The 16,010-nt window shown below is 36.7% G+C and overlaps 1 protein-coding gene across 1 annotated transcript in view; it reads left to right on the top strand.

The window, feature by feature from the left end:
- The window catches only part of LOC149539760 (coiled-coil domain-containing protein SCD2-like), a 119,156-nt gene that overhangs the window by 20,647 nt on the left and 82,499 nt on the right, over window positions 1–16,010 (top strand). The window contains exon 2 of the mRNA XM_089800962.1: window positions 9,531–9,691. Coding sequence (XP_089657088.1) covers window positions 9,531–9,691 — 161 coding nt within the window. The remainder of the gene's footprint in view (window positions 1–9,530; window positions 9,692–16,010) is intronic.

Raw genomic sequence — 16,010 nt, 5'->3', positions numbered from 1 at the left:
TCCTGCTAACTTGTGGACAGTGAATGAGAGTTTATAGCCAGAAGAGAAGAAGATCCTATTTAGTTGATAGAATGGTGAAACAAGAACCCATTGTTGCCGAACTCATGGCAATACTAAGAGATCTTTCGATGAATCAGGCACAGATCAATGATACTCAACAACTTATGGAAGAAACTCTCAGGAAATTGGCAGATAATAAAATATTCGGTGAACAAAATGGTCACAGCGTGGACTTGGTGTCGGGTAAGGCAAACCCTCATCCGACAGGGTCTCGACCTTCCGTGCCGTTTTTCCCTCCACGGACGGAGGTACCACTCGGAGGAAAGCAGACAACCTTGGAGGAAGTTCAAGGATAGCTAAGAGAAGACTAGAATAATGCAAATTTGGAGGAAGATATATCCTACAAAGATTAAGCAGAAGTGAGAATGAGATATTTCGAAGGTGGAAACTGAAGATATTTTAACGATGATCTCAGAAGAATGTTGAGTAAGGTAAATCTGTCACCATTTGATGGATTTGAGACCATATCTGCTCAAGTATGGGTAGTGAAGGTTGATACTTACTTCCAACTTAATCCAATGCCAGAAGAAGAAGCAATCAAATTTGTAGCACTACACTTGGAGGGATTGGCGCATGAATGGTGGCATCATGGCACCATCACACTATGGTATGACCAACTAAATACCTATGTACAATTCACTGAAAGATTGATAGATTGATTTGATGGTAAAGATCTGGAACTTAATTTCAAAGAATTAGCACAACTGAGGCAAACTGGATTGGTCGACTAGTACATCACAGAATTTCAAAAACTCTCTGTTTTGGTCACGTACATTTCCGAAAGGAGATGGGTAGTGCTCTTCATGGACGGACTAATGGAACCATTGAGTGGTTGGGTAAAAGTTTTCAATCTTGCCACCCTTTCGGAGGCTATAAAAAAAGTGCGGAGCATGGCATCATCATCGTCGTCGTCCTCTCGAGGCTATTCACACTCCAAATCGCTAGTATTTCCAAAGGACAAAGATAACGAACCTTTGCCGAAGAAGCCTTTGTTGGACGAAACTACTAGACAAGAGCTACGAAGGAAGAAATTATGCTTCAATTGTAAGGGACCATGGGAGCCTGGGTATAGATGCCTTGGTAAAGGAAAAATACACTATATTGAAGTCGTATCCAATGATGAGGGCGATCAAGAGGATCTACCTACAGAAGACAACCATCCACATGAGGAGACCAAAATGGTTAATATGAACCGTATGGAGAGAATTTCAACATTGGTACAACGTGGAGGAACCATCGCCTTAGTTGGGAGCTCGAGGTGTACAATATTTCGTGTACGAGGAACCCTTCAAGGACAAAGGGTCATGGTGATGTTTGATAGCAGAGCCACTCTAAACTTCATAAACTCATCTTTGGTGAAACGAAGAGGTCTTCCTACTGAGATGCATGCAGGATTCCATTTCAAAGTCGACGAAGGGACCCTTTTGCCTTGTACAAACGTTGTTCCCCTACTAAGTATCACCATGGCTAACCACACTGTGATAGAGGATTTCTTTATAGTGGACCTAGATGATATGGAGGTTATTCTGCGCATACAGTGTATGGAGACACTTGATGAATACACTCAGGGCCTGTTTGGCAACGAGAATAGAAGTGGATTAGGCATATGTATATTCTTAAAATTTTGAATTCTCTATTTGGATGCACCAAATCGGAATTGGAATAGGAATAAAATTGGAATACATATTCCAATTTTGGCCCAAAAATGAGGATTTGCTATTCCACCTAAATAGGTGGAATAGGAATACGTATTCCTATTCCAATTTTTTTAATTTTAGAAAACATAAATTTTTGAGTCCATGTATTCCGCATCAATTTTTGGGTGAACCAAACAAAAATAGGAATACGTAACCCCATTTTCTATTTGAGAATAAGTATTCCAGAATAGGTATTCCTATTCCCATTTTTATATTCCCGCAGCCAAACGGGCCCTCAGAGCTTCAAATGGATGGACTTCACTTTTGTTGTCAATGGGAAGAAGGTTGTGTCCTCCGTGGAATGGTCAATGAGGGATCGAAGGAAGTTTCGACACATCGGATGGAGGCAATTTTTCAGTATGATGACATTGCGTGGGCCGCACATTGTTTCATTTCGACAGAACCTATAAAAGGACAACACATCTCTCAATGGGACAATGACTTTTAAAATATTTTGAAGACCCATTATAAAGTTTTTATAGACATTTCTCTCGGCATAGCCCCCCATCACAGGTTTGAACATACCATCAAGTTGGAAGTCGGTGCCAAACTAGTTATCACCACGCTTTACCATCATCCCAAGAAATTCAAAGATGAGATCGAGAAAACGATATAGAAACTAATCAAGAAAGGATGGATCCATCCTAGCTCTAGCCCTTTTGCATTATTAGTAGTTTTGGTAAAAAAGAAGGATGGGACGATGCGCATGTGTGTGAGCCACCGTGCGCTAAATAAGAGGACAATAAAAAATAGATACCTTATTCCTAGGATCGATGAATTGTTGGATGAGTTGCATGGGGCGATCTATTTTTGTAAAATAGATCTTCGTTTCTGGTATCGTCAGATCCGCATTTGGGAAAAAGACGTAGAGAAGACAACTTTTCGTTGTCACTATGGGCATTATGAGTTCTTCATCATGTCATTTTGATAAACGAATGCATCAGCTACTTTTCAGTCTTTCATGAATCACATCTTCAACAAACAACTGCGTAAGTACTTGTTGGTATTCCTTGATGATATCCTTATTTACAACAAAACTTGGGAAGAACACTTGAAACACTTGAATGAAGTCCTAGGGATCATGAAGGCTCAATCCTTGTTCGCCAAGCAATTGAAGTGTGAATTCAAAATGACAGAAATATTATACCTAAGGCACCTTGTCGGCAAATATGGAGTGTAGGTCCGCCGAGAGAAGATTCAAACTATCCTAGAATAGCCCCCACAAAAATCACTCTTTCAGTTGCAAGGGTTCTTAGGCGTGTGTAGTTACTACCGAAGGTTTGTAAGTGGTTTCTCTCAGCTCAACGCCTTGTTAACAAATCTAACTAAGAAAGGCTCCTTCCAATGGAATGAAAGAGTGCAACGCACTTTTGATAAATTAAAAGAAGTAATGCGCACTTGTCCGGTTTTTGCCTTACGTGATTTCACACAACCATTCTTCTAGAGTGTGATGCATCCGCAGAGGGAATTGACACAGTATTAATGCAAGATAGACACCCTATAGCCTATGAGAGTTGAAAGCTTACAAAAGCGGAGCATCTATATTCCATTTATGACAAAGAGATATTGGCCATTGTGAATGCACTAAACAAATTCCGGTAGCATCTGGTAGGCGCCAAGTTTGAGATATTTTCTGGAGCAACGAGATCTAAACGAAAGACAACAAAAATGGGAAAGTAAGATTCAAGCTTTTGATTTTGACATTGAATATGTGAAGGGGAAGAACAATGTGGTTGCAGATACCCTGTAAGAAAACTTGCCATCTGTTTACTATCTTAGATCTTAGCTGATTGGAAAGCACACTTATTGGTGGAATATTCCAAAAACACATTTGCATGTAAGCTAATAGATGGCGACACTTAGGATGACCAATACAAGGTGGTGGACGACATCATTTACTATAAGGATCGGATATACTTGGTGCCTGAATCCAAACTGAAAAAGAAAATCCTGAAGGAAATACATGACTTACCCTTGGTTGGGCACCCAGGGTTTCTCAAAACCTATAGGCAACTCAGGGAGAGGTTTTCATGGAAGGGACTTAAAGGAGATGTATTGCAGTATGTACAGGAATGTCCAGTCTGCCAACAAAACAAATCCAAACACACTTTACCTGTCGGGTTATTGGAGCCCTTACCTATACCAGAAGGGAAGTGGGAAAGCATCTCTATGGACTTCATCACCGGACTTCCTAAAGTAGACGAGAAAGATTGTATCTTTGTGGTGGTGGATAGGCTGACGAAGTATGTGCACTTCTTTGCCATCCCTTCAGACTTTCAGGTCGTGTAGGTAGCAGACTTATTTTTTCAAAGAAGTTTTTTCGTTTGCTCGGCCCTGAAACAGTCAGTGACAAAGATGGGAGGTTTGTCAATATTTTTTGGACAAAATTGTTTCGGTTGGCAGGAATAGAATTGTCGCCAAGTACGAGCTACCACCCTTAAATGGACGGACAAATGAAAATTGTGAACAAGTGGCTAGAAGGCTACTTCTGGAACTACGTTTCAACACAACAATGGGCATGGGTCAAATGGATGCATCTGGGGGAATACTGTTATAATACCATTTATCACATGTTTGTCGGGATGGCACCCTTCAAAGCACTATACGGGTATGAACCCTTTTCATTTATCGACATGGTGTTGGGTGGCAGTCATGCACCAAGGGCGAGGGATTGGCTTTAGGAAGGGCAAGACATCCTGAAATGCTTGAAAGAGAACTTACAAAGGGCGCAAAATCAACAAAAGATGTACGCCGACCGACACCGGATCGAGAGAAGTTTCGAAGTGAGAAATTTTGTCTATCTCAGACTCCAACCATACAGACAGTCCTCATTGAAGGCAAAAGGGAAAGAAAAATTGAAGCCATGGTTTTATGGGCCTTATTGTGTAGCTCGCTGCATCGGTGGAGTTGCCTATGAGTTGGAACTTCTAGAAGGAAGCCGCATTCATAATGTTTTTCATGTCTCCTACTTGAAGAAAGCTGTGGGACAAGACATCACGGTAAATGCAGACCTCTTGCCGCACAATGAAGAAGGGAAGCTCATAATGGAACCGATCGATATCATTGATATACATTAGAGGATCCTGCAGAACCGTACTTTGAAGTAATACTTGGTAGGTTGAAAACACTTGCTGTTGGACGATGCAACTTGGGAAGGTGAACGCATTTTGTAGCATCCGGCATTGCATTTGCTTGAGGACAAGCAAAGTTTGGTATGAGAGGACTGTAATGTTCTCGTCATAAAATACATAATTAATCAAACCTTTGTTAATGGGCCGATTGGTTTAGCATATCTCGGACCCATTTTTATTGTTTCCGTAGGTAGGTGTGGTCGTGGGCCATCTTTGTAAACCCTTGGAAAGTTCCCCCGACGGGTATTTAAGCACGACATGTAGGTAGTAGTTGGTATGCGATTCGGTTTATTATTCTTTGTACTGCAAATTCTTGTTGGGATTCTCTGTTGTTCGCCATTTTGGAAGTGAAAGATCTTCCCTACTTGGCTCTCCGCTTTCAGTGGGATTCAACCCTCACCCTATTTCGTTTGTGTACTACTTGGCTCGGATTTGGTGAATCGGAGCATTAATCTTGTTTGCTAATATCATTGTCTTCTGGGGTTACATTCTATTTGTAGTGATTTAGTTACTTCAATTATATTCAATATTAACAATATCTTTGTCGAATCTATGTGTTTACTGTATGTAGCTTCGCCCTTGCTCCCAGTTCGTATGACCCCTCTTCATTTTTCCCTCCACACCAAACAGTACATTGCTATCTCTCTATACCGTACGACCCTCATACCTCCCTGTCACACACGTACGGTCAAGACTGTTTTCATTGTATGGCTTCTTGTGATCTATCATACGAACACCTTCCATCCACCCAACATCACACTGTTTCTTATTGTACACCATCCATCATGACCTTGCACCGTGCGGCCTCTTTATGTGATTGTACATCATCAACTTGGCATCGTATGACATTATATTCTAACCGTGCTGCTCCCCATTAGACCATATGACATTTACAATTGCCCCATTGGTTGACATTATCAGTTATTGATGGGAGAAAGATTGATTCAGAGAAGACATCGGGGAACGAGAACATTACATATAGTATTTGGGCGTCAATGCACAAGCAAGCAAATGTAGAGGAGTGGTCATTTTGTTCCATCTTTCTACAACAATTGTTTGCAATTGTTTGAAGGTCTCTTTAGGATCTTGCTCCTTTTCATTAACAATTTGCTTGATCTTCTCAAGCATTGAGTCTATGCCATCATAGATATCTCCAAGGCAAGGTCTATCCATGTCTGTGTACGCAAGCATGATCATAATGGGCTTGGTGACCTTAATGACATATTCCACACGTTCCCACCATTGGTCATCCAATATCCTCTTCCTTATTTTGGTTGCCCTTTCACTATTGCTTTGCCTCCATATAGCCCAATTGTTGCTGATTACCATTTGAGTAAGTGCTTCTTTTACTTGCGTAAGTCCTCTCAAGACGATTACATTTGATGCAAAACGTGTTTCAACAACCTGTAACATAAAAGAGAGCAAAAACAATACAATTATTAGACACATACTTGATAAAAGAATACACATTACGTAATCAAAAAGTCAGAAATTGTAAGATACTATTTAAAAAAAAAATTAAATAACTAACTTGAGTTCAAGTTTACTTACCTTCAACAACTCCAAACATGAGAACATTCAGAAAATCCCTTGAGTCATGTGGTGGCTTGTGATGAATATCTAGATGTCCTCAGCTTTTGTATACACCTCCTTGATCCACTGAATACTCTTCCCAATCTTTTGTAGCATAAGATTCAGTGAATGAACTGCACAATGTGTCCAAAAAATATGTTGGCATCTCTCTTCAACCAACAAACCAGCAACTCTCCAATTCTTTCCGTTGTTCGTTATGACTTGGACAGCGTTACTTGCACCCACTTGTTCAATGGCTTCAATTAGGATATTAGCAATAAATGACCCATTTTTTACTTGCCCCTCACAATCCATTGCTTTCAAAAACATTGTCCCTCTAGGGGACACTGCCAAAACATTGGTCAATGGACAATTTCTAGCATTTTTCCACCCGTCTGAAACAATTGTTACCCCTAGCTCAATCCATGAATCCTTGCTGGGCTCAATTGCTCATCAATCAACTTGACCTCGTCATGCAACATGGTGGTTCGTATTCTCTCAAAACTGGGACTTGAATACCCTGTAGGTACTGCATTAACACTTCTCAACATTTGCTTGAAATATGGAGAGCAAACAAGATTAAAAGACAACCCATTTGCATACAAGCATCTTGCCGCATCAATGTCGGTAATTTCCCTACTCTAATTTTGAAATGAAGTTTCAAGTGGTCCCTTTCTTTTGTGTCAAATGGGTGCTTCATTTTGAGAGTCAGGGGCAGCTGAGGTAGTATAGAAGGGGTGATTTTCTATCACAACATTTGAGGTGGATTTCATTCCTTCTACTATTTTCTCATTTTTATTGCCATCAGTGGCTTTTTTTCTAAGTTCATCTCTCTCTTCAGCTCGCTCACGCTCTTCAATATATTTTAATACCAATGAATTTGGCATAGGTGCATTTTTTTTCTAGGACATGGCTTCACTCCTCTACCCGGGTATCCACACAAATGGCCCACCACACGATAATATGAATTGTTTCTTTCTACATCACAACCCTGACATTTCCAACGAAAGCCACCACCTCCTAGAAGAGGATGTATAATATCCACATACTAACACAAAGGAGAATAAGATGGGGGTTCTATTCTTTGTGGGGTACTAGCATTGCCCATGGAGGAAGATGTAGGTCCCTTTGAAGCTCCTTTTCCTATGAATATTGTTATTGAGAGTGAAGTTTTAGGGAATATGGTAGTTATATCTTATTGGCAATGAAAGATAGTTGAAAAAAATAAAAAGCTTAAACAAAACATTGAAACAAAGCAAAATAGAACAAGAACTTACCTCTTCCTGCCATTGTAAGCTTGCAAAGATGTAGCAATGAGACACAAACACTTCAATATAGCTCACAACCCAATCGTCCAACTCCTCTTTGCACAAACTTAATTTTGCTCAATCACCTATTTGCTCACAAAATCACCTATTTGCACACCACAAGTGATGTTAGAAGCCAAAATAACCTATTTACATTCACTTCTTAGGGCTGTGGAACTCAAAAAAATATCAAATATGTTCTAAAAGAGCACTTCAAAGCCGCTCGTTGCCGAAAATATGCCTGGGTTCGATGCAAATTCAAATTGGGCTCATCAAATTTGCCTAGGTTCAAATTGCATACCTGCGGGTTCGAACCACCCCCAGCGAAATGGAACCCTGCCCAATTTTTGATCGAACTGGACCAGTATTTCAAATTGGTTTGAACTCAGACATGGTTCTGAGGGTAAACCAGCGAACCTGGGTAACTAAGGTATCAATTGATAATGTGAACTTTGTTGTTTTTTCAAAGGATGTTGGCCATGTGTAACCAATGTTTAAATCTTAAATTTAAACATTATCTTCTCTAATAATCTTTGGTCAACAATTAATGCAATTTGCCTTAGACATTCCACTCAATGATAATAACAATATTTTTGCTTTGCATACAATGATATCACCACTTTGACATTAATAACAATCATCTCACTTTTTTTATCAACAATAATGAACACGTACATTCAACATCAACAAAAACCTATTTTCACTTCTTTGAGATCAATTACAAAATCTCACAAATACAACTGAGTACCCTTGACATCAATGATAATATTTCCAACAACAATAAAGTTGAAGAACAATTTTGTGACCATGGTAGTGTTTGTTGTTATTGCAACTGCAGCGGTGTCTAGGTAAGAATGTCAACCACACTCACAGTGGCAATTCCTGATCATGTAAGCTTAGAATGCAAATTGAACAGATGCCATTTCATCTCCAACAAGTGCAGGAGTCCTTATTGGAACTGAGAGACTGAAGCAAGTGTTTGGGTCACTGTGGATTCGGGAAATACTGTAGAGAGGAATTTTTGCTGTTCAGTAAATTTAAGGATATTGATAGAACGCAGAGAGTGGCTGCATCTGCAAGTACTTCTTCCCAAATAATAATCTAAGGTACAATGCCATTGCCAGTGACACCCAGCCTAGGTTTCTATGATAAAAAAATGTGAGTTCTTATGAGTTTCTGTTAACTTTTTGTTGAAGCATAATTTCTGTTTATTGTCAAAATTAAGAAAATATTGGTACCTCTTAACAAACATCATTGAAGTAAAAATAATTATTTGATCAGTCTATTAACCCATAAACAGGGGAGCTTATCAGCACAATGTTGTCTTTATATTTGAAGTTGTTATATAAATAACATTAATCTTTTGTCATCTATCAACTCACTGTAATTATTCAAATTTGTTTTGAAATAAAAAGACAATTGCAACAGTTTGATAAGATTACACACATCTTAAGTTTGTACACAATAACAATAATACAGATACTTATGGCACATGCATTTAAGATCTGTTATGTCTTTGGACATTTAAATTCTGTAAGCTAGTAATGTTATTGAATTTTTTTGGCTTGTTGATAAGTTGGATCTGAGCATTCATGGGCACCATAAATATGAATTTTTGCAGATTGGTAAACTTGATTGCTTTATCATTTGTATTAATTTTTGGGATGTAGATTTACTTGTAGTTTTGCCTTTTGGTCCATGGGAATCAATCTCAACGTTTGAATTACTGATACTAATGATAATTCTCTCATTGTCTTTTATAGTTAGTAAGGAATTTCCCTGAGCAAACACCAAACATTCGCTCTACATCAGCTGGAAGAACAGTTCGTCCAACACCCTTGGTACCTCCAAGTACAACAACAACAAGACAAAGGCCATCAATTCCTCTTGTAGAGACTGTTGCTGACATACGTAGGGAGAAGAGGTAATCAAAATCTTTATTTTTTAAGTTAAATGATGCCCCATTATTAGATTGATGTATGATAAGACTCTAATGAGCTAAAGGATTTTTAGTTTATATACCATTTGCAATGCTTCTTATGCGAAATACCCCAATAGGTTGAATTACTTGCCAAAAGAAAATCTACTTTCACATCAAGAAGATACAAATTAGCTGGGTTGAAATTTAGAGTACTTTGGGTGGATATATATGATTCAAACAATCTGGAATTGTTTGACGACTAAAGTAATTTTAATAAGGTAACTGATGTTTTAAAAATATTTTTAAAAAAATACTAATGATTTCAGTTATGTAACAATAGTTAGAAAACATCAAGATTGTGATCTTTTTCCTTTTATGCCAAATTTTGGCCTTTTGTATTGGTTTCAAAATTTGTTTTTTATGTATATAGTTTGTATATAATTTGTGTTTTATGTATATTGAAGTTCATAGATGAAAAAATACAGGTAAATGACAACTAATATTATGGCTTGCAATGATAGTTTTGTTGGAAGCACTAAAAGCATTCACCATAACAATTATGATGTCCAAGTATGATGGTTTACATTGCATGCATTGTAGCTGGGGAAATAATCTTAGAGAATGTATTTCTTTGGTTTTTGGAAACATGGTGATAATGCCTCCAATCATAACAGTTTTAGGTGAATGCCATGGAATTTCCTTCATTCTTGTTTTTCTGAGGCTACACCTTAATTGACGTGCCCCCAAATTTCTAAAATGGGGATGTTTGAGGTATGATTATGCACATCTTGGTGACCTGAAGAAACATACAAGGCAATGACAAATACTTTTCATAGTTACACCGCCCCAGGGGATGGGGAGACGGGCGGTCAAGTTTTCAGAACAGGGGAGCAAAGGGGCCTCAATTTGGTAACAAGCTGGGGACAACAGTGGGGGACAGGAGGGAAGGACTTGGGGGGTGGGGTATATACTATATACTATACATATGGTACTTAAAATGTTGATTATGAAAATATGTATAACAATTTAAGACATAAAATGATAAATATGAAGTATAAGTTCATCATGACTGCTATTGTTAGTTTAGTTTTACATTGCATTGAACCTTGAAAAATAAAAGATATCTAACTGTTAGTTTTTAGAGGACTGCTGCAAATGTATTGGCATTGCCATATTTTTGGTATGTGTTTCTCAAATGCAGCTATCAATATATTTATATGGAGAAAGTGTTAATGAAGAGACATGTCTATTCATAATATTAAGCATTATAATTATATACACAGATTATATATTATCTCTTTCTCTAATATATAAATAATAATAATAATAATAATATATATATATATATACATCTCATATATATTAAATACACACACACACACACACACATATATATACACTTACATATTTTCACTAGAGTTTATTAGACCGAAGCTACAAAATATTAACACTCCCTCTTAGCTAGGGAGGATAAACACAAGACAAATATTACACCATTGGTAATATTAAGAATGTCAAATTTAAAGGATATCTCATTTGGTATCTAAAAAGTTATCCACCATTTGATATTGCATTCGATATCACGAGTATTGGTCTTCTAGAATATCAACATGTGATATTCACCAAGTACTCAAATAAGGTTTGATATCACATTTGATATCAAGAGTATTGGCCTCCCAAAATATCAGTGATATTCACTAAGTACTGGCCTCCTAGAATATCAATCATATTCACCAAGTACTCAAAATAAGGTTTGATATAACATTTGATATCAAGAGTACTGGCCTATTAGAATATCAGTGATATTCACCAAATACTCAAAATAAGGTTTGATATCACATCTGATATCAAGAGTATTGGCCTCCCAAAATATCAATGATATTCACCAAATATTCTTTGAGTAATGGCCTTCTAGAATGTTGAGATGCAAAACATTCACATTGGTGCAAATGTATTGACATTGCCATATTTTTGGTATGCGTTTTCAAATGCAACTATCAATATATTTATATGGAGAAAGAGTCATGAATAGACACGTCTCTTCAGAGACATGTCTATTCATAATATTAAACATTATAATTATATATACAAATTATATATTATCGCTTTCTCTAATATATAAATAATAATAATATATATGTATATATATTTATGTACGTCTCATATATATTAAATATATATATACAAAGACGTGTCTATTCATAATATTAAACATTATAATTATATATACAAATTATATATTATCTCTTTCTCTAATATATAAATAATAATATATATGTATATATATATTTATATATTTATGTACATCTCATATATATATATATTTATGTACATCTCATATATATATATATATATATATATATATATATATATATATATATATATATAGATCTTCATTAGCGTTTATCAAACTGAAGCTACAAAACATTAACACTAACTTTTAACTTATATCAAATAAATTAAATAATTAAAAATTGAAGATTCAAATTCAAGAGTCATAGATATCAATTTGAATTTATCATTATCACTATATCATCAATTTCATCATAAAGATAAATCATAATTGCATCAAGCATGATATGATCACAATGTTCAATGTTTAATGGTTCATATATCCAAGTCTCAAGATAAAAAACAAGTACAAAGACAAAATGTCAAAGCCCAAGGGCTACCAAAATGCAATAGAGCCTAAAGGCCTCTAATTATCCCTGTCAAGCTCAGGTCTTAGGCTGAAAAACTCATAATCCGAAATCTCAAACTCTCCAAGCATAAGACTTGTGAGAGGAACACCAACCAACTTTGTATCAAAAGTACCCTCATCTTCATCCCATTGTGCTCTAGGGCTCTCCTTGTACACGTGTCTTGCGATCACTGATACACAAGGCACACTGTACAACCATTGGCTTCTCTGCATTCTTAGAGGTAAGTCTATTCCTCTTAAGAGAGTGGATGAAGCTATAAGTAGACAAATTCCTCTCAGAAGCAAAATGATTAGATACCTAAGATAGCTATCAAATGACTAATCAAAAAATTGAAATTCATTGTCAAAAGTGAAAACGTATAATTTTAATAATTAGAATTTAGGTTTTGAAGTTGAAGAACAACAAACTTGAGATAGGAGACAAATGAGTAGTGTGGTAGTTGTTGATTTGGGTCCTTGACATTTACACCACAAAATTGGACCCTCTTGTGCCTTTGTTTTTAAGTCCTTCGCTCTAGATTATAGCCCTTAAGAGTAGAAAATTTGGTCCACTCAAGGCGAACCTTCCCAACACTCTCAGTGTCATACATCTTATCAATGTACTAGAAGAACGCTTTCTTCACCTCCAATTCAAATTCTAATATTAGTAAATTAAAAATTAAAGGTTCATGACAACATGATAAGTTGATAACATGATAAATTGAAATTTGATAGTAGATTACCTCATCATTGTTCAATGGTGTAACTCTCCAAGCCTTAGGCATGTACCACTTTGGATTCAATGCATAAGCAGCCATGTGTAATGGAGTGTTGAGGCTATTTTGCCTACAATGAATAATAAGACAAATGTGCTCAGTGTAAAATGCTAAACTGGTGTCCCTGTCTCTCACAACTAGGCTCATCTAGCCAAGCATAGCATCGAGCGTTCATACACCTTTCCAATGGTAGTTGCATCCCCATCTCCATATTTGATGGCCTGGAAAACTCGAGTGATGATAGAGACAATGTATTTTGCATCACTCCCAAATACATCGCTCTTCACTATCTCCTTCACCCTCATCCCCTACGTTGTCCTAACCCATCCCGCCTATTCCACCCATTCGTCATAACCGTGATTTGCATTGGATCCTGCAACTCTGTCATTCTCTCCAAAAGAATGAAGTTTGATGCACGGGTCTCAACTAGTTTTAAAAACTCCTCCTTTGTGAAGCTCCTGAAAATGGCATGGGATGTATGGTGATTGTAGATAAACATTGCACATCTCTAGCATCGCTCACTATTGCCTTAATCCAGGCAAATTTCCACATGTCCTTTAGTGCATTGTTCATGGTCGGCACACAACATAGAGTCCACCAAATATGTTTGTATGCTGCCTCAACAAGTGTCCTTGTAGTTTTGACACACAAGTGCTGCATCTGTCACAACTTGGACCACATTTTGTGGCCCAAGCTCCTCAATAGCTGTCCAAAGGATGTCAAACTGAAAATCAGCATCCTTTCGATTCCTTCAATAGTCAATAGCCTTGAGAAAAAATGGCTCCTTTGTGCATGTAATTATGATATTGATGAGTGGACGGTTCCTAATGTCCCTCCACCCATCCATGGTGATGTTGTTGTTGATTTTTATAAGATCGTTTTTTGCAAATGTAATAACAATTGCTATTGTATTGAATGTGTTCCAAATGCAAATGAAGGCCTATAAATATGAGAGGAGGAGACATGTTTCATGAAGAGACATGTCTCTACGGTTCAACATCACTAGTTAAAATATTAATATAATAGTAATATAAATAACCATATATGTAATATATTATTATATATTATTATATTATATAATAATAATATATAATGTATAATATATATTATATATTATATATATAAGATATTTATTTTAAAGATGATTTACCATCAACGAGGTATCTCATGTAAAAATCAATCCGACAGAAGCTACAACCTTAACACTCCCTCTTAGCTAGGGAGGATTTATAGAACACATTATGCTCTTAAGGATACGAAGAGATATCATTTCAGTATGATATTCATTTTACTATGAGGCTAAATTTCTCCCCTTTCATAACACATAATTGAACCAATTTCCATAAATTTAAAACACCACCTTAAGTGTGGTCTATAGTAGTAACTATGTCATGGTGTCTGGCAAGATCCGGTTCAAAGAACCATAACAAGTTGATTATCATGGTGTCCAGCAAAGTCCGGCCAAAAGAACCATGATAACTGGTCTACCATTTATAAGATCGCCATCTTACAATGATTATCGTTTGTCTGTTTGTTATCATGATTCCCAACACTCTGGAACAACAATTTAATGAAGTCTGTCATGATAATAGGTCTACCATTTATTAGATCGTCACCTTACAATGGTTACCTTCTGTTTATATATGTCAATGAAAGATTGTCACCTTTCATTACATATCATAATGACATCATGTAGTAACTTACATGATATCCACCATGAACCACCATAGCTGCTACTAGAGGGTAGAACAAGGATTTTCACCTCAGATTTCTCTCTCGTAGAGGAGAGCACATTACAAGGAATTTCACTTAGAACTTCTCATAGAGAAGATATCATCCACAAAGGATTACATCTCAAAACTTCTCCTTTTGAACAATGATCTTGGGAAGTCAAGTCCTATAGTTACTTCATCAGAAACTCTCTTCGCCCAAGGATGCATATCGAAGTCCCTTTGAATCTTATATCAATCTTTTGATTTTCTAGTGATAAGTCAATACTTCCTCATGATGCACTCAAGAGTAGGCCCATCAAAATCATGCAGTCACACATGTATTTGTAGACTCCCTCTGAGTATTAATCTTCTAAGCTCCTGCATTTCCTTTGAAGAAGTGTCATACTGCCTCTTAATGTAGAAGGATACTCATAATATCAATCATTAAAGATTTTCATTTCAAGAGCCTCACTGTATCCAGCCTGATCACAACTTTGTTGAAGCTATTGTCATAAGCTTGAGCTCTGCACAATATTTGGTAGCATTTGTAAAGTGCCAACCTTCTTTTCCTGTAAGAACAACCTTAAAGACAAAGGAAAAGATCAAGGCAAATAACTTTTATAGTATGTATAGAATTTACAATTAGGTGAGAGACTACAATGAGTAGATAAATGTAATACTCAAAGATGATGAATACTTATCTGCACAAGTTACTCTAATGAAGGTCCATATGCATCAAATCAGAAAATGTCTCCATAAAGCATTTGTCAAACAATGAGAATGGAACATTGGCAATTATTCCCCCCACAATGTAAAATTCTCATTCTTATATTGTTGAATGATTTGCATCAAATATGGAAAACTTCTTTGTGTTTAATAGATCTCAGATCTTTAGTCTATTTGCACTAAGGGAGGATGCAATGATGGTCCTCTCCTATTGAACTTGTATTCCAAAATACTCAAATATCAACTGAGGCATGTCTTTTATCATCTCCTGCCATAAAAACATTTAACATCTGCAAATTTCATTGGCTGAAAGTGTCTATAACCTTTTCATCAAGTATTCTATTATGCTTTGAAAGGTGTCCCTTGTCCAACAATTTGGAAAGTACAGCGTGCTTTATGATGACTATTTACAAATATTTTCTTGGATT

This window comes from Cupressus sempervirens, chromosome 9 (assembly GCF_028749045.1).
Source record: "Cupressus sempervirens isolate cs-2001-9-10 chromosome 9, ASM2874904v1, whole genome shotgun sequence".
In the NCBI taxonomy this organism is placed as follows: Eukaryota; Viridiplantae; Streptophyta; class Pinopsida; order Cupressales; family Cupressaceae; genus Cupressus; species Cupressus sempervirens.
The sequence above is the reverse complement of the archived record's forward strand: the minus strand, read 5'-3'. Positions and strand labels throughout refer to the sequence as shown.